This window comes from Drosophila virilis, chromosome X (assembly GCF_030788295.1).
Source record: "Drosophila virilis strain 15010-1051.87 chromosome X, Dvir_AGI_RSII-ME, whole genome shotgun sequence".
In the NCBI taxonomy this organism is placed as follows: domain Eukaryota; kingdom Metazoa; phylum Arthropoda; class Insecta; order Diptera; family Drosophilidae; genus Drosophila; species Drosophila virilis.
In genome coordinates this window covers 22,826,319-22,846,676 of record NC_091543.1, presented here as the reverse complement: position 1 = coordinate 22,846,676, position 20,358 = coordinate 22,826,319, and the positions used below count along the sequence as shown (strand labels likewise).

The window sequence follows — 20,358 nt, the reverse complement described above, 5'->3', positions numbered from 1 at the left end:
AAAAAGACATTGTTGTTTTTCGTTTGTTTATTATGCTCAATTTTTGCTTTGACTTTTGTGTATATATTTTTTTTGTTACGCATGCGATTATATATCAATTACTTTGTTGTTGTTTTTGGATTTTTGTATTTTGTATTTTGTTTTTCGTTTTGTATTTGGTTTAATGCGCCTTTACAAATAATCATCATTGCTCCTTATATAATTTCTATGCAATTTATTTAATAAATACGTCCATATATACTCATGAATTTTATGCATACACATACATATGTATACATATATGTATAAATAATTTACACCACAAAAAAAAAGTTAAACAATTATTTCTCTTATATATTTGTTTTCTTCATTTCGCTTTCATTTATAATTTCTGTAATGTATTTGTTGTAATGTGTTTTTCTCTTTTTTTTCTTCATTTTTTTTACTTTGTTTTTGCTTTGCATGGCTTTTAGTGCTGATCCAAAGTTGGTGCTGGGGCCCATTGCTGGATGTGCCTTCGGCGGCTGAAGCGGTCATTTATTTTGTTGTTTATTCATTAGAGATTTGCCTGCTATTATTATCATATTTGGTTTTGTATTTGTATTTGTATTGGTGGGCGTGGGCGTGGGCGTGGCCAGTGGCGCCCCCGACTACCGGATCAAGCCAAAATGCAAGCAATTCACATGAAAATTTTACTATATATTAAGCACATTGTTTTCATAATGAATTACGAGTAATGCATTACAAGTAATTGATAATTCATTAATTTTTTTTTTGTTTTTTCTCTTTCTTTTTTTTTGCCATGCGAGTATTTTACAACGAAATGCATATGCCTGTGTGTGTGTGTGTCTATCGGATGTATGTATATATATGCATATATGTATGTATGCTAGGCTTTAATGTTTTAGATATAGGTTATATCTATATAGTATGTAAGTATATATATATATATGAATATATATATATATATATATATCGGTACATATATATATATATATAGTAAAGCATTTGCTTTGGTTTTACATTTTTCTCATTCTATCAACTTGTTTAACGAGTAGTAGCACAATTTTTGGACGAAGATGTTTATTGAAATCGAAGCGTCTAGTGTGTCAGTGTGTGTATGTGTGTGTGTGACTGTGTGTTGTTCTAGTAAGCTGACTTGAAGCATTCTTCTGCAATCAAGACAAAACTGTTACAAAGTTACAAAATAAACAGGAGAAGCCATTTGCCTAACTCAGGATATCTGGGGGAAATAGATATTACTAAAAGCGCATCTTAATTTACATAGAGTGTAAGTATGTTTATATAAATACATATTTCTATATGTACTTTAACTCATATGATGTCTACACAAAGTGGAGCTGCGTTCGCAATTTCAAATTGTGATAGGATGAAAGGTGGAGGGTTTGGGGGACGGGGCTTAGCACCCAAAACTCGATATATACATTAAAGTTTTATATATTTTAAAATACGTATATGTGTTCTTCGAGAAGTAAGCTATATGGATATATATTTATAACTAAAACCTAGTGAAACTTGTAAGCCGCGAAGCAACAAATGTTCTTGTGGATTTTGTTGGAATTTTTGATAATAACTTGAAATGAAATGTGGTTTATGTAGAGCTGCGCTAGGTGCGCCGAGGCAAGCCATCTTGCCATCATTTGTAAATATTTAAAAAATATTACTAATAAACATATTTGTTTAGTTGTTAAGATTCGATGGCAACGTAAAAGACTTAAATTGTTGTATACAATGTAAAACAGAAACGCACAAACATGTAGAGGGAAGGCAAAACACACACAACACTAAATATATTGTACGCATTGATTTATCCTAGTTTACATTTTTAGTGAGACAAATATTAAAGAAATTTTTGCTCTAAGTTATACAAATAAGAGTTTTTTGATTGGGAGGGTTAAGTCGTGTAGATTCTTAGAACAGACAGCTCGAAAGTATGCAATGCTTTGTATTACTTCAATATCCACAACCACACGAATTTCATTGAAAAACTTGAAATGGCCATATCTTGGCCAAATGAAGCCCAATTGCGGCCAAAAAAGAAGGGTTAAGTCGTGGAAGAATATAGAATAGATTGGCATCACAGTCATTGATTTCAGAAAAAAAGTCATTTTCCGAAAAAAACGTGATGGTTACACTGTATTTTTGGTCATTTTGGGTCATCTCTTAGATTGCGGATTTTTGGATGGCAATCGATTGTCGGGATCCGTACGAGTAGAAAGAGGCATATCATTCCGAAATCGGACTGTATTTAGCTAAGTTATTTCCATTTTAATATTTAATCACGTTTAGCTGAAATGTGTTATTGTGAATGGTTTTATATATGCGCGGACCAAAAGTATGCAGTAAAAGAGCTATTTTAATTGGCTCGAGAGCATTATGCGAGCAGCACGAAAGTATGCAATGCTTTGTATTACTGCTATGTCCACAACCACACGAATTTCATTGAAAAACTTTAAATGGCCATATCTTGGCCAAATGAAGCCCAATTGCGGCCAAAAAAGGAGGGTTAAGTCGTGGAAGAATATAGAATAGATTGGCATCACAGTCATTGATTTCAGAAAAAAAGTCATTTTCCGAAAAAAACGTGATGGTTACACTGTATTTTTGGTCATTTTGGGTCATCTCTTAGATTGCGGATTTTTGGATGGCAATCGATTGTCGGGATCCGTACGAGTAGAAAGAGGCATATCATTCCGAAATCGGACTGTATTTAGCCGAGCTATTTCCATTTTAATATTTAATCACATTTTGCTGAAATGTGTTATTGTGAATGGTTTTAATTATGCGCGGACCAAAAGTATGCAGTAAAAGAGCTATTTTAATTGGCTCGAAAGCATTATGCGAGCAGCACGAAAGTATGCAATGCTTTGTATTACTGCTATGTCCACAACCACACGAATTTCATTGAAAAACTTGAAATGGCCACATCTTGGCCAAATGAAGCCCGATTGCGGCCAAAAAAGGAGGGTTAAGTCGTGGAAGAATATAGAATAGATTGGCATCACAGTCATTGATTTCAGAAAAAAAGTCATTTTCCGAAAAAAACGTGATGGTTACACTGTATTTTTGGTCATTTTGGGTCATCTCTTAGATTGCGGATTTTTGGATGGCAATCGATTGTCGGGATCCGTACGAGTAGAAAGAGGCATATCATTCCGAAATCGGACTGTATTTAGCCGAGCTATTTCCATTTTAATATTTAATCACATTTTGCTGAAATGTGTTATTGTGAATGGTTTTAATTATGCGCGGACCAAAAGTATGCAGTAAAAGAGCTATTTTAATTGGCTCGAGAGCATTATGCGAGCAGCACGAAAGTATGCAATGCTTTGTATTACTGCTATGTCCACAACCACACGAATTTCATTGAAAAACTTGAAATGGCCATATCTTGGCCAAATGAAGCCCGATTGCGGCCAAAAAAGGAGGGTTAAGTCGTGGAAGAATATAGAATAGATTGGCATCACAGTCATTGATTTCAGAAAAAAAGTCATTTTCCGAAAAAAACGTGATGGTTACACTGTATTTTTGGTCATTTTGGGTCATCTCTTAGAATGCGGATTTTTGGATGGCAATCGATTGTCGGGATCCGTACGAGTAGAAAGAGGCATATCATTCCGAAATCGGACTGTATTTAGCCAAGTTATTTCCATTTTAATATTTAATCACGTTTTGCTGAAATGTGTTATTGTGAATGGTTTTATATATGCGCGGACCAAAAGTATGCAGTAAAAGAGCTATTTTAATTGGCTCGAGAGCATTATGGGAGCAGCACGAAAGTATGCAATGCGTTGTATTACTGCTATGTCCACAATCACACGAATTTCATTGAAAAACTTGAAATGGCCATATCTTGGCCAAATGAAGCCCAATTGCGGCCAAAAAAGAAGGGTTAAGTCGTGGAAGAATATAGAATAGATTGGCATCACAGTCATTGATTTCAGAAAAAAAGTCATTTTCCGAAAAAAACGTGATGGTTACACTGTATTTTTGGTCATTTTGGGTCATCTCTTAGATTGCGGATTTTTGGATGGCAATCGATTGTCGGGATCCGTACGAGTAGAAAGAGGCATATCATTCCGCAATCGGACTGTATTTAGCCGAGCTATTTCCATTTTAATATTTAATCACATTTTGCTGAAATGTGTTATTGTGAATGGTTTTAATTATGCGCGGACCAAAAGTATGCAGTAAAAGAGCTATTTTAATTGGCTCGAAAGCATTATGCGAGCAGCACGAAAGTATGCAATGCTTTGTATTACTGCTATGTCCACAACCACACGAATTTCATTGAAAAACTTGAAATGGCCACATCTTGGCCAAATGAAGCCCGATTGCGGCCAAAAAAGGAGGGTTAAGTCGTGGAAGAATATAGAATAGATTGGCATCACAGTCATTGATTTCAGAAAAAAAGTCATTTTCCGAAAAAAACGTGATGGTTACACTGTATTTTTGGTCATTTTGGGTCATCTCTTAGATTGCGGATTTTTGGATGGCAATCGATTGTCGGGATCCGTACGAGTAGAAAGAGGCATATCATTCCGAAATCGGACTGTATTTAGCCGAGCTATTTCCATTTTAATATTTAATCACATTTTGCTGAAATGTGTTATTGTGAATGGTTTTTTTTATGAGCGGACCAAATGTATATGTACATATATATGCGTGTGTGTGTTTGTGTTTGCGGGTGTTATAAAAAAGCAATCTTTACACATTTATTAATGGTATTTGAAGAGGAGGAAAGGAAGTGCGTAGTTGGGGAGTGCGTAGTTGGCAAAGGCATTGTAATCGTAACTATCTTTATATTCACTAATTGTGTCTGTACGCTGTTCAACTAAGCTAAGGACGTTTTCGCAAAAAGGTCATCGTGTATATTTAGATATATAAAGATATATATATATAGATATATCAATATATATATCTATATATATATATTTATATATATGCGTATGTATAGATATATAATATGTGTATATATATGTTTTTACCCGAACAATCGCAACGGAGTCGCAGCGCTCTCCCCTCACATTATTAACTATTAGTTCTAAGCTTTGCAAAAAGGCGTGCAATTTCTGTCATTTCTTTTCTTTACTTTTGGTTTCTCTTCATTTTGTTTATAGTTTTCTTTGTTATATTTTTCTTTTGGTTGCAGTTTGGAACAAAAGTTTTACGCTTGTTATTTGTCATAGCTTCCACATACTCTTCTATACTCTTCCGTTCTGTTATATCTTTATTCTATAGTAGTCACAAAAAAAAAAAAACAACACACACAATAGATAGCTAAATTAGAACGTTTTCTATGCTTTATATAAGTATCAGCGTTATATCAAACTAAGTCTATACAGATACGCATATTCATACACATTAATATATGCATATATTTATATATATATATATCATATATATATATCATTAGAATTCTGCCTACTACGCACGCGCTCTTCATTGCCTATCGTCTATTGATAGATATCGCTTAAATATATATGGGGTTTTCCTGGCCGGTTAGCAAGCGGAACATTGAAGTGGGCATTGTTTTCATGAGTATCTGTAAGTGATAGAAGGGGGATTAGTCTTTGAACTTCGCTTAGCTCTTGCTTGCGCTTACCTCGCCCACTGATGTCGCCAGCAAATTGACGATCTTCTCGTGCGGCACAGCCACAACGCTCTGGTTGTTGATCTCAATGATGCGATGACCAACTCGAACGCCACCCCGCTCCGCAATGCCTCCACGCAACAGGCTGCAGATCTGAAAGATAAATATCGGAGATTAATTCAAGTACTATATTATCTGTGCTTATTTTTTAGATAAGGTAACACACTTTGTTAAATGAATTTTAATATAAATCTTTAAAATTATATATTTTATACAATCGTATACAAAATAAGAGACAACACATTTTTATACTTGTGTGTAGAATTTAACATTCCCCATTTTTAGCAGTTGATGAAATTTTCATACATTCAGCATCGGTTAAAAAACATAAAGGTACTTTGTATGAGTCTTCCCACTTTCTTTTCACCCTTGTGGATATATTCTGATATTCCATCTTTAAAGGAGCCTATGTTCTAGCTCTTACGGGTTGGACTGATGGCTCGTGCTTTCGACTTCAGTCAGCTATTTAATAAGTTTGTCAGACAATCAGTCGAATGGTTATGAACTTAATCAGAAGTTAAAGCTTGATAATCCATCAGTCTATCAGTCCGTAGTCAGCTAACTAATCAGTCGGTTAAGCAGTTAGTTGGCAGGCACTCAGTCAGACATGCTGTCAATCAGTCAGTCAGTTAGTAATTTTGTCAATTCCATAGTCAATCAGACATTCAATCATCCCGTCAATCATTTAATCAATTAGTCAGTCAGTTCGTTTATCAGTCAGTCAGTCAGTAATCTTGTCAGTCCGTCAATCAGTCAGTCCATCAGACAGGCAATCGGCCAGTCAGTTAATTAATCAGTCAGTCTGTCATTTAGTTAATTTATCAGTTTTGCAGTCAATCAGTCAGTAATCTTGTCATACAGTCAATCAGCCCGTCAATCAGTTAATTTATCAGTCAGTCAATCAATCAAATGCGATTCAAACTTACCACGCCATTTTGGACACTGAATCCGAGTTGATATTTGGTCTCTGGCCGCTTGATCTTAACCTCGACGACGGGCGCACAGGGTACAACTGTGAATTTGACCACGGTTTGGTTTTTGGTGTTTTTGATGTACGTCTGGCAGGTGGAGAGCGGCAGACCAACTAGGCTCAGTCCATTGATGGCGATCAGCTGATCGCCAATATTCAATTGGCCGCAACGCGCCGCCGCACCAGAACTCATGAGGTTCGCAATGACGACCGTGGGCAGCATGGAGCCCCAGCCACTTTCGACAATGACCACGCCGAGTATTTCGCCCTTGGCCTTGGGTACAACGACCTCCTTTTGCAGCTCCTTCTTGGCAAAGATCTCGAGCTCATCGCCAAAGATCTCCTGGCTATTGAGCACCTCCTGGTAGTCCATTTCCTTGACAAAGCGATGATCCTCAATACCGTTAGCCTTAAGGAACTCCATGTATGCCACCTGAAAGGCCTGACCAATCGACTGTGCAATAAACTGCGCCTCATCGCTCTCGAACACGTGACAGATCATCTTGGGCGTGCGGTTCGGCTTGGGTGCATCATCAATGTCCTGGGGCACGAAACGACGACGCGCCATCAGCACCACAAGATCCCCGATATCTGCTATATAGGAGATGGTGCGGAGCGCGTGATCCATCATGATTTCCTTCAGATCGGTGTTCAGCACCATTATCTTCTCTGTTGATATAAACAGATCCACCTCCGTGCTGGGCTGCACATCGCCATCGGGTGCCTGTTTATGATAATTAAATAATTTAATGCTCTATATCTTCCATAGATGATATTTATGTTGATCTCTACATTAATAGTTATGCGCTTATGTTTACTTTGACATTGCTTAGTTTAAAGCTTGTTGCATAAGAAAAACATGAAATTCTTCAATTAAGCGCAAATCAGATCAAATGTAAGACTGAATTCATTATTTCACTATGCACTACTTACCAGGGCCTAGGGTATGCGAATTTTTGATATCGATTGTGTGGATTGCATGGCGATACGTGGATTCGTTTAGTGAATTCATCACATTCATTACGCGTTTACAAATACGGAGCAGAGCAGTTTGTTCAGTTGGGATGTAGATGGCAACAAATTGAGATGCATGAAAAAATAATCAAAAGTCGGCATGAGTTTTCATTTAAAACTAGATCGTTTACCATCAGGCAGAAATTCTAAATAAGTAGCTTATTAATTTTGTTAAATCATAAAGCAGATTTGAGCTGTGCCCCACGAGACAGTTTTACTTAAAATTAAATAAATATTTGATCATTTGAGACGAAATTAAAGCGAAAAAAATTGAAAACTAAGTTCAAGATAAAAATGACTAAATATCAATTAACTGTTAGTTTAATTAATGCAGAAAGTTATCTACTAAGAAATATATTGCAAATGATAAAATAATAATTATTCATAAGTCCAATAATAAAACTTAAATAATGCAAATAGAGGTCAGTAGTTATTTAATAGATATTGTGCTTTCAAACATAGTTGCAAGCCAATTTTTTATTTAAAAAAGTCGAATCGATTAAAGAACAGGCGAACTTTATGAATTGAGCCTTAGGCTAAATGCTGGCTAAGACCGTGAACCGAAAACTCTCAATATATTTATTGGGCTGGCAGCCTTTCTTTTTATCAAGTTGGATGTAACTAAAAGTTGTTTGATGTGAAATATTCTTAATATATATATATCTTTATGAATTGAGATAACATTTATCATGTTGGTTAGAGAACAGATGTGTTTCCACACAAAATTCCAGCGAGCTGGACAATAGATAGTTCAATTAATATAGAAATGCTAGAACTTAAATATTATAGCAGAGGCTAAAAAAAGGTAAATCGATTGTTAATAATAATTGAAATAATTGCCGCATAGCACTGTGGGCTGACAGTCGGCTCACTGAGCACGAAGCTCAAAAAGTAGAGGGAACAAAACTTATAGAAAAACCAAATAAATAAATACATAATAAATAAGTGAATAATTATGATTCATAAATATTCATTTGTTTAAAGTGAAATCTGCTTTTTAAATACAGACTTCGAGAATCGCGAAGGATCTTTGCGAACATTGTTTTCGGGGCACATATTATTATTGTTATTATTTTTTAGACTCGACTACAGGAGTCTATTTACTACAAATCATATCGCTACAAAATTGTCTCGAGCTACACGAAATACATTATTATAAGAAATTGTGTGGGAAGTTCACCTTTATGCGAGACACGGCCTCCTCGGCCTGCATCATCCGTGTCGATTTGGTGGGTTGACCCTCGCAAACCAGCTGCGTGGAACCCAAGTATTTTGCCCGAAATAGAACGCCTTCAATGAGCACTGCGCCGCCTGATGGAGGTTCATTATTATTGTTGTTGTTGTTGTTGGTAGAACAGAGAAAATCGATTAATAACTGGGCAAATAATGTAACCAATTTGTATGTGTACTCGTATATTTTGGATATATAGATATCTGTTTATATATGTTCACATATATTGTACGTGTGAGTGTGTGTTTGTGTATGCTGTTGCACGCTGCAAGGTGTACCAAGCATATGGACGAGAGTTGAGATGCAGCTAATGAAGAGCTTTCGAAGATGGATAAGAAATATTGTTGCAGTTCGCTCATCACATACTAACTAAGGTCCAGAATAATACATTATTTGCAAATCAACATAAGTATTGGAGGAACACTCTTAAGAGTTTGACATTTGCTCATGATATCATCACTTTCAATTTGAGTAAATAAATAATTTAAATGTTTATGGCTAATTAGGAACCAAAAGTGGAAATCAAAGTTTTTCGCCATTTCTCGGCGTGTGGAGGTTTAAGCCGAAAAATAAACAGTTTTTGGAACCCGCTCTTTTCATTCAAAAAGTTGAGATTGCGCGAAATGTGTGAGTCAAGTATCAAATGAATGAAACAAAGATCTTGGTAAAAGAGTAATAATCCGATCGAAGGGTGCAGAAAACACCTTCATATTTTCCCAATCAGTTTGCAGCCCTGCTTTTAAGCATACTATTTTCAAATACCCTTTGAAATTGGATTCTATATCACGTATACATTATGTTAACAACTACTCTTTGCTGCCAGAATCACTTATGAAACCGAATCGTTCTCATCTGCAAGCGATCACTGTATTAAATATCCATTGCGAAAGGTAAGTACAATTACTCGCATATGTGTTTAAAGATAACTCTCGAACGTATGTGGATCTTTGGGTGGGTGTGTCTAAGTGTGTTGTTGTATTATTATTGTTACTGTTAGAGTTTGGTAAATAGTTACGGCTACATATTGGAATTGTATCTTACAAAGTATTGTACACACACACAGACACAGTAAAATGAACGAACGAACGAACGAGGCATGCAATAAACGCAAATTTGGCAATAAAATATGCGAAAGAATATAGAAAATACATATATAAGTATACAAATATATATATATGTATATATATAAATATAGATACGATTAGCAATTTGTTGTTATCAAATATAAATTATCGATTTGCGCCGCAAATCATATACGTACATATGTGTTAGATATCAAAATATGTTTTATACCCTTGCACCGCTCGTAAAACCCCATTTGTATCTAATTCTAGCAGTTACTACCCGGTTTTTGGTCCGGAACAAGTGCTATTCCATTAATCACAATCATTAGGAGGCTGAGGAGTTTTTCACACGAAATTTTGCATAGGTTTGTCCTTTTCTTGTCCGGACCAGCCGAATCGGACCAGTATATATCATATAGCTGCCATAGGAATGATCGGTCAAACATTCCATCTTATTATTATCGAACGACAATATCATATACCGCCACAGAAAGAATCGGTTAACAATGAGTTCCTTAGGCAAGCCTTTGCACTTCTAAGGCATGTATGTGTCTGCTAGTGCTTTGTATCATCGATTGTTACTTTTAGCTCTGCAAGGGTATTTCAGCTTTGGCATGCCAAAGATAAATCTGTTATCATATGGGTATTTTTTGATTTCTATATTTTGTTCACGCTGCGGTTGCTCTTTGCCTGCTAGCATCAAAGGGTATGCACCAAAGGGTTGCAGCGAAAAGCAACAGCAACTGACCAGTTTACGATATTGTTTACGATATTGGGTATTATATTGACACTAAAATTGTAACAATTGAACGAAGGATAAACCCAAAGCATTTACCTTCTTTGCTCTTACTCTTTTTCACTTTTTTCTCGCCGCTGTTGCTGTTGCTGCCCGCTGCGCTGCCGCTGCTGTTGTTGCTGCCGATGGCAACATTGTTGTTGTTGCCGTTGGTGTTGGTGCTGTTGTTGTTGCCGGTGCTGCCATTGGTGCTGTTGGTGCCGTTGTTGATGACAGCATTGGCCACGCCGCTGGCGACACCGACAATGCCCCCGCCATTGATGCCATCATTCTCCACATCCAGCTTGGCGACACCCGCAGCAGAGCGCTCTGAGCCGCCGCCATTGTTGGGACTGCCCAGAGGGGGCAGTGCACCGGCGGCGACCACAGCAGTGGCAACCACATCGGCAGCTGTGGCAGCTGTCATGCCGCAAATATCATGCCCGCTGCTGGACACCTTTGTCGGCGACTTGTGGCTATGCTCCGAGGAGCTGCGCGAGTTGCTGCGCTGCTGCACGCTGCTGACCAAATCGAGCAGCTTGCCGGCGCCCGAGCCGCTGAGACTGGCCGAGCTCTTGGGTGGAATGGGCGGCGGCAGTTCCGGCGTGGAGCTGAGCAGCGCATTGTAGCCATTGCGTGTCTTGGTGCTGGGCATCTGTTGCTGCTTGGGCGATATTTTGGAGAGCAGCGAGCCGCGCGGCTTGCGATCCCAGCTCTTGTTCTCATCGTAGTAGCCCTGATCGTCCAGACGCTGGTGGCCCAGCAGACGGTCCGTCTCTAGGTCCGTGTCCACATCCTCCTCGTCGGCGCTGTGGTTCTTTGAGTGGTTATCTGAGCTCGATTCGAGCAGCGCCTTGCCGGCACCTCCATCTAAATGCCGTGACAGCCATACGGGCGAGCTCATCACGGGCGAGGGCGAGCGTTGCACCGGCTGCATATTGCTGCGCTCGGGGATTGGCGGGGGCGCTGGCCCACCACCCAACCCACCGCCGATGCCATTGCTGCTGCAATTGCTGCCAGCGCTGCGCGGCTTTGGGGCGCCGCTTCCGACGCCTATGCAGGCGGTGGGCGAGCTGCGCTGCAACGTCGAGCTGATGGCCGCATTCAGCGGCGTATGCTTGCTGCCCTGTCCGGTGGTCTGCAGCAGATCAACATCAGTGCTGCAGTTGGGCTTGCGATGCGGCGCCGGCGCTGGCGGTGGAGGCGTCATCTGCACCATGTCCGGCCGGTGGAAAACACCTGCAAGGTGCCAAAGAGAATACGACAAGAGATTAATATTTAACTTAGACGCATGCCACTGTTTAGGCCATAATTTGATTAAGAACCAGCACAAGTGTAACCGACTACGCAACACTCTAATTACAGTCTATTTACCAAAAATATCAGTCGAAAGAGTATTTTTGAATTATGGGCTGGTGACTCTAAGACTGTAACCACAAATAATTGACTGTGGCTTTAGACAATATCCATTTTTGTAATTTGTGACGGATCGATTTATCATCAGTCTACTTGCAAATTGCAAAGCCGAACCCTTTTCTCTGGCATGGATATACGCTAATATATATTCGCAGCTTGAAGGGTCTACAACTGTTTCGACTGATTGACGATCCGTAGAAACCATGGAAAACTACGATTTTCATTAAAGTAATCTTATCGGTCTGAAACTTTTTATACCCGAGTAATTAGAGGATGTTTTAAGTTTCGTCCAATCGGCTTCAAGCGTATGACGTGAGCGCTTCTTGGCTTATCATATTTTACTCCGCCTCGCCTCACATAACTAATCTATATATGTATGTATATATATATCATAATGGGTTGCGCCCGCTTAAAGTCTTCTCATCTTATTCAAACTTAATTTCAATCTATTTTCTTTGGTTTGCTTAATCGCTACTTACTGATAGAGTAGAGGGAATCCAACTCCGGATCTATGTTCTTGAACACTTTGCTATTGCTGTTGCTGCTGGGGCTCTGGCCGAGCAGTTCGCGTTGCTGTGGCAGCTGCGGTTGCTGCTTATGTAGCCCGTTGCTGGGACTCGTGTGGCTCAGCTGGTGGCCAACTCCGTTGCTTTCGGTGGTGGAGGCCGTCAGGTTGTGCATGCTGTTTAAGCTGTTGTTAGTCGAGATGCGTTTCATGTCCATTAGCATGGAAATGCCGCCACCAATGCTGGTGCTGGCGCTGAGGTTACCCTGTGCCTGGCCCTGGCCCTGACTCTGGTTCTGGTTCTGGTTCTGGTTCTGGCTAAGGCCCTGTATCTGGTTCTGGGCTGCCTGGGTGGCCAGCTGCTGAAGGTTCTTGTTGTTGTTATTATTCTCTGTGTCACTGGTGTGGCCCGAGGAGAGGCCATCCTCCAGCACGGGCATGGCCGAGGCATAGTACTTCGCGTAGTTTGAGCAGGAGGTCGATACACCGCCATTCATCTCGCCCGAGAGACCTTCAAAAAAGTCGCCAACTTAGTATTGAGCACATACCCGGTTAGCTAAATACTTACTGTCCAGATCGCCGCAGTTGGAGTCGTAGTCGGTGGTCTCCGGTGAGTAGCGGTAGTTGTGGCCGCCTGTCAGGCCGCCGCCTACGCCCTGGCCAACGCTTTGGCCTAGGCCGCTGCCGCTGCCAGTGCTCAGCAGCTGGTTGTGATTGAGCCCATCCTGTTCGCCCTCTCGCTCGCCGCTGCTGCGGCTGGCCGAGTCAAGGAAGAAGTCAAAGTCGCGCATTAGTGGACTGCCGCTGTAGTGCCGTGGCAGCTGCGCTGGCCGCGACTGAAGCTGCGACTGCAACTGCAGCTGCGGCTGCGTGTAGGCGCCATAGACGTGGCGCTCTGATGCGGGCGGCTGCTGCAACAGTTGTTGTGGCTGCTGCTGCTGCTGCTGTTGTTGCTGTTGTTGCTGCTGATATTCCTGCTCGGCGTGCTCATCTTCATCCTCACCCTCATCATTTTCGTCCTCATCCTCCTCCTCTTCCTCATCTAGCTCCTCCTCGTCACGCTCAAAGTTGCTGTGAAACTCGTACTGTATGTCCTGCAAAGATGTTTAGACTAAGTTGTAATTACAAAACATTCACATATTGTTTACACTGAGCTTTGCTCACCCGACCTCGCAATACCCGGTCCCATTGTCATATACATATATTTAGAGTTATTGTAAGTAAGTCAGGTTTGCTTTAAATAAATTTGGGGCTCTCTGCACGGCCTGTAGCTTGAGCCCGTTTAAGCCCGGTCGTAACCCTTTTACACCCCACGATGGCCAACCACCACATTGTAAGCGAGTTGTTTACTTACAATGCTGTCCACATCGCTGCCATTCTCCATTATGGGCTGCTCATCATTCGAGGGACACTTGAAGAATTCCTCCAGCACTTTGCGAGTCTCCGAGAATTCGTAGAGGTAATCAAAGGTCGAGGATTTGGTGTGCAGGCTCAATGGGCCAGAAGTTAGGGTCGTGCCCGCTGTCGAGGAATTGCCGGCCATTGCTGATGTCATGGTTGATGCAATCGTTGGTTTTCCCGTTGCGGTTGCAACTGTTGTTGCTGCTGCCACTGCTGCTGCCGCTGCTGCTGGTGGCGGTGAAACAGCCACACAGCTTGTCAACTCGTTGGGCGTGGCCGTAATGGGCGCCTCGGGCGTGGTCAGGTCGGATATGGTGCCAATTTCAGAGACATCGTTGCTCGTATCCTCGGCATTGTTGTCGCAGCACGCTGCTTTGTTGTTGTTGTTATTGCTATGGTTGCTGCCGTTGTTGAAGTGCAGCGGCAGTTGCTGCTGCTGTTGCTGCTGTTGCTGCTGCGTAGGCGAGCTGCTGCCTAGCTCACGCGGTGGCGAAATTATGCGCTGCGGAAATGAATGGAATTGGAATTCGAATTGGAATTGAAGTCCATCTGGTAAAAACAAAAGACATGGACCTGTACCTGTGGAAAGCCGGGGCGCACCGGATACGGCTGCGGTTGTTGCGGTGGCTGGCATTGGGCAAGTGCGGCGAGCGCGGCACGTGCTGCCGTCTTTTGCAGCGAGCTAGCCGCAGTCGTGCTGCAACTCATTGGCGGCACGGCGGCCATTGGTGGAGCTGCCGCTGCCGCTGCTGCTGCTGCTGCTACTGCTGTTGCTGTTGCTGTTGCTGCTATTGCGCCAACTGGTGGTTCGCTTTCGTCCGCTGCAGCGGGACTGCTGCTGCTGCTGGCAGCGACGCCAATGCGTCGTGGCGAGCCCTCGTATTCTGTGGGGGTATCAAAAGTGACAGAATTGAGAACAGCTAGGCTTAGGTGCACAGAGCCTGACTCACCTATGATGCCGTGACGCGACTCCACGGCCAGCGTGTAGTTGCGTTCTAGCTGCCAGGCATCCAGCTTGTGCTCTCGATAGACGGCGCCATCGTCGAGCAGGCGGCGCGTGTGCGGCTCGAGCATAGCATGCGAACGGCTCTGGCTGCCGCCCATCGACTTGTCAGTGGGTAGCTGCTTGCCGCATTTGCTCTCCTCGGTCGATTCGGTCGTGACGCGTAGATCTGCAAAGGTGCGAGAGTAAGTCGAAATGGGATTGGTTTCGGGTATGTTTCATATAGCCTTTAGCCAGCTGTCTGACAGACTTGGCATGCCAATTAATTGCAAACAATTAATTTCCCCGCCGACTTCCGTTCAGCCTCAAATTTGGCCGGCCTCACTTTTGTTGTTGCTGACTTGTTTAATGCGCATTTATATTTGCAGTGCACTTCATTACGCATGATTTGCAATTCAATTACCCGGCCCATGGTCATGGCCATACAATTCAGGCCGGCTGGGTGGCCACATATGACAGGGGGAAGGTTCAAGTGTCAAGGGCGGATGGACAGGCACTCGTCAGCTCAAACCGACACCCAGCCAGACAGCCAGACAGCCTGACAGCCAGGCAGCCAGCTTGCTATCCAAGCAGCCCAAACTGAAAGCTCTTCGTACAAACCATTTGCAACAGACACTTAAAAACCAAATTTGAGCTGCTTTTGTTTGGGTTGGGTGCTTTGTAAATATTTGGACTGGAAGTCAATGCCCAGCCTACAACAAGAAACGCAACAAAATTGAACCCTAAATAAGGCATCCAATTCCAAATAAGCTTCGGGCTCATGATATATTGAATAAGTCTATAGCATCAATCCAATACAAGCGAAAACAGCCAATCACGATTCTGGCTTAAAACTTTGACATTTGGCTTGAGCTACAATCTGTAGATACAAAAGATCTATGCACAATTCTATTCGATATATGCGACAATAAGTCTATGCTTATCAATGTCAAGATAAAGACTATCTCAAAGTATAATATCATCTTAAAGCTTAAGGTAAGCCAAAAACGATATTTGATGCTGAACAAAAACCGAAACTAATGTCTTACTATAAATATAAAATAAAAGTTACGATTAAAGTCTTAAATCAAATTTAACTAGCAATATAGAAAATTCACAAAAGAAATTGGAGCTCAATAAAATAATAAAGTAATGAAAATAAACAATTCATTCAAAGTTAAAGCTTAAATAAAAGCTTGCTGCAATAACGAAAATCGAAAGTTAAGAGCATCTATCCCACAAATATTTATGAGAAAATAGCTTAAAGCTAACGAGAAGGAATGAGGCAAAGATATTCGACTTTCAAATTCTTGAGTTTAGTCTAAAAGTACTTGAATTATTCGCACCTTATTCGTTCTAAATTGTCTATAAATTGATATACAAATTTCAGTAAGGAAATCAAATAAAAACGAAATTTTGAGTAAATTACCTATTTTAGAATTTAATAACTCAAGGAGACAAAAGTCGACTTAAGTTATAAACTAGCCTTTTCGAATTGTTAAGTCGAATCTGATAATAGGCAAGCTTTTTTTCTAAATTAATTTCTAATTGTTTTGCTGCAGCCGAAATTTCCGCACAGTTAAGACATAGCTTATTGGAGGCAAGGTTAGGGTTCCTGAATAATTATCTCTGTGTAGGCCTTACTATACTACTACCCAACTCTCCCGCTACTTACGCTGCCAACTCTCCGAGGCATCGGCTACTCCATAGCCGCTCATTGATGACTCATTGACAGAGTTGCTGATTAGCCGTTGATCTCGATCCCGATCCTCGCTGTTGCCGTGTCGCTTTCGCTGCTGTTGTTGCTGCTGTTGCTGATGTTGCTGTGCCGCCGACAGGTGGCTCAGGTGGTTTTCGCGTGCGGCATGTACGTCTTGTAGTTGCAGATGCTGTTGCTGTTCCAGCAGCAGTTGCTCACGATCTCGTTCTCTGTCCCGCTCTCGCTCCCGTTCCCTTTCGCGTTCGCGATCGCGTTCTTCGCGCAGCCGCTGCTTACGCTGTTCGCGTGGCTCCCAGTCAGACGCGTGCTGATCCAGTGAAGATTTGCTGCCATACAGGTAGTGGCTAGCCAAAGGGGAGAGCCCCTCGGCACACGGATTGCTGCTGCCCACAATCGGTGGCTGTTGCTGTTGCTGTTGCTGTGCACCACCAGACGAGTGGTTGCGATTCACTGGGCTGCGACCCACACGCAATACGTGTGGAGCTTGAAGATTCTGTGACTGCGTCTGCGTCGGCCTTTGTGCTATGGTGTACAATTGTGGCGCCAGCTGCTCCCTTTGCTGATGATAGGCTCGTCTCGCTGAGGCGTGCATATGCTGTTGCTCCTGGTGCTGCTGCTGCTCATCGGGGTACTCTGTGGGTGAGTGCAGCAGGGTGCTGGCTCGTGGCGTGGCTGACTCCCAGTAGTTCTCCTTGATAAAAGGATTCTGGCTGTTTTGGGCGCTGCCGTTGCCAATATTGTTGCTGCTGTTGCCGTTAAGCAGCGTGTGATGTTGCTGCTGGTGTTGCTGCCTTCCCGCTGATATGGCGCTGTTGCGTTTGCGCGGCATATCCGTATAGCCGTGGCCACGCCTGATATCGCCCGTGTGATAGTAGAAGGATGCTGGATATGCCGTCTGGGGCACCGACTCCTCGATTAGCTCCTGCTGCTCTTGCTGCAAGTCGTCGTCCTCTGCCAACAGAATTGCTTCCACGTCCGTATCGCCGTCCGCTGCAACAGCTGCTCTGGCGCTGTGTGGAGGCGTTGGTGGTGTTGGTGGTGTCAGCGGCGTGCACAGAAACGGATTTGTGGATATGCGCGGCGTGACCGAAGACAACGATTCCGAAGAGTGCGACGAGGCTGAATGCGGCGGCGGAGATTGCGTTATAATGTTGACGCTTTTATAATAGCTGGGCGTACTGATGGGCGTGACAATGGGTGAGCTGCTCCCAGTTGTCTCTGAGACACCAACTGCTGCTGCTGCTGCTGCTGCTGCTGTGATGTTGCTGTTCAGATTCACATCGGCAATGGTTCCATGCTGCTGTCGGCTGCTGTTGCTGCTGGGCGAGGGCTGTTGCTGTTGCTGCTGCGGTTGCTGCTGCTGCGATTGCTGCTGCTTGGGTCGGCACTTGGGAAAGAGCAGATTAATCTGATCGTTGAGCGGTGGTGAAGGCGAGAGCAGCGCTTGCGATAAATTCAGTGGCTGCTGCTGCTGCTGCTGGTAGCCGCTGTTGCTATGGGAGTTGCTGCTTTCGCAGTCGTGTTCCAGGCCGTTGAGTGCGTAGTAATTGCGCTGCTGAGCGGCTGCTGCAGCTGTTGCTGCTGCTGCGGATGATTGCAGGCGCTGGTAGCTGCTGTTGCTGCTGCCGTTACTGCTACTGACTGTGCTGTGGTGAGGTTGCTGCAGTGGATGCTGCTGTTGCTGCTGCTGCTGCTGGTGATGATGATGGTGATGATGATTACTGCTACTAGTTGTTTGTCCAGCAGCCAATGTTGTCAATGTTGTGCTGACCATTATTGTTGCCAATAAACTGCAAATACAGAACCAACAACAATTTATGAGTTAAGTCTGCAGGCCTAAGAGTCGCCCTTTAATTTTCAATTCATTTTTTAATTAAAAACAATAATAAAAACAGTTAGGAATAATATAGTCGGGAGTGCCCGACTAGAAACCTTGCGCCGAGCTGTTCTTACAAAGAAGCAAGCACAAGGAGCTTTTCCTATTAAATAAGCTTGTTTCTATTTTGTGGGAAATATTCCTAATCTGTGCATATTATACCACAGCCTAAATAGTCAGTTTGCTTATAAACTGAAAAACTGTTTCTATACATGATATACGAAAACAGATATTCAAATTTCAAGTCTTAAGCTTAGAGTTGGTAGGTTTCAGAGATGAATGAGTTCATCCAGACGGATGGCGGATGGATGCACAGTCGGACAGGTGGATCGATAGATAAACATACAAACAGAAGAATAGATCAGATTGACGGATTTAGTACTGCGTTTAAAAGGCGCATTGAACAAGTGAATTGAGCCAAACCAGTGGAATGGGTGAAACAAGTGGAATGCAAAATGCCAAAAGGGGGCTAGTCGCCGCTTCTTTCTCCTCCTTTTTGTTTACGCTTCACGTCCTGCTGGCAGTTGTTTTAATAAATGCAGGCGCAATGTCAACCTTTGTCATGTCCGAGCGGCAACAGGGCGTGACAGTAACGAGTTCTGTCGCGACCGCTGTCGCTGCTGCTGCTGCTGCTGCCGCTGATGTTGCTGGCGGGACAAGGCGGGGTATGTAGCTCACATATATTGGCTGCTGAGACAGCACAAATGGCGGCTGTAAGGCTCTTAAATTTAATTGTTTGCAATGCTGAATGAAACAGCCAATCAATGTCATTAAATGACATTTTTTGTGTGCCATTTTGTTGTACTTTATATTTTAAGTGGATGAAATTAGCATAGGTGGATTGCCAATGACAAGCAGTTGAAGTAAATCCAATAATGTTTCACTTATTGACGTGGAATTAGAATCGATGAATGTGGATTTGTATTTTATATTTTAAGCGGTCGAAATTAGCATAAGACCTTTGCTGAGCACATGTAAAGCGCAAATGACAAGCAGCTTAAATGAACCAATCAATGTTTCACTCAGTGAGGTGGAAGTGAAATCGATAAATGCCTGTTTGCTGGAAGTGGAACGCATAAGATGAAGCATTGGTGTATGACAAAGAAATCGGCTATTTTTCTTAAACATACATTTTAAAATCATATGTAGAACAGATTTGCAAGGCTTTTACTTGTCAGTAGAGATGCGAAATGAAAATGCTTTTCGCGGACGGAATATGTAGAAATTATTTGATACATTTATTTATCTTTAGCCAACAAGAGTTGGGTTTTTGGTGCTAAACAATCTCTTCCACGCCGTTTCGCAAGACCCAATACTATACAAGTTGCCCTGGATTTAAATTCGAGTCACACCCTTAAGATTAAGTTAACTCCCCCGCCACCAAATACAAAATTTCCTTGCGGTTGGCTCGTGCTCCATTTCCGAGTCCCTAGCGTTATGCTAATGCTTGCGTCGTACTGTATTTGTGCCTGGAGCTTAAAATATTTTCCCAACAATCAAACTAAAAATTTCGAAAAGGATTAACACAAAAAAAAGGGGGGCAAGGGGAGAGCAACTGCAAAATACCCAACAGGCAACATTGGGCTTACCGGGTGAGATACATATGTGAGCCGGCTTCGACTAAGCCGTATCGCTGTTGTCGCAGTTGTTGTTGTTGTTGTTGTGCGTCTGGCAACGCTTTGTGCACTCATATGGAAAATATGTTTTCGTTTCTGGAATGCCACACACAACAGCAGGAAGCTAACACCGGG

At 42.4% G+C, this 20,358-nt stretch overlaps 1 protein-coding gene across 3 annotated transcripts in view; it reads right to left on the bottom strand.

Moving 5' to 3' along the window:
• The window catches only part of X11Lbeta, a 97,167-nt gene continuing 76,809 nt past the window's right edge, over positions 1-20,358 (bottom strand). The window contains exons 3-13 of one of the 3 annotated variants that reach the window (XM_070207618.1): positions 16,687-18,521; positions 14,980-15,201; positions 14,609-14,913; positions 13,983-14,531; positions 13,197-13,722; positions 12,603-13,139; positions 10,768-11,946; positions 8,818-8,948; positions 6,580-7,347; positions 5,606-5,746; positions 1-5,545 (exon numbers count right to left, since the gene is read on the bottom strand). In XM_070207618.1, coding sequence (XP_070063719.1) covers positions 5,474-5,545; positions 5,606-5,746; positions 6,580-7,347; positions 8,818-8,948; positions 10,768-11,946; positions 12,603-13,139; positions 13,197-13,722; positions 13,983-14,531; positions 14,609-14,913; positions 14,980-15,201; positions 16,687-18,505 — 6,249 coding nt within the window. In that variant the 5' untranslated portion in view covers positions 18,506-18,521 and the 3' untranslated portion in view covers positions 1-5,473. The remainder of the gene's footprint in view (positions 5,546-5,605; positions 5,747-6,579; positions 7,348-8,817; positions 8,949-10,767; positions 11,947-12,602; positions 13,140-13,196; positions 13,723-13,982; positions 14,532-14,608; positions 14,914-14,979; positions 15,202-16,686; positions 18,522-20,358) is intronic. The other 2 variants (XM_070207622.1, XM_070207625.1) reach the window with 2 other exon arrangements.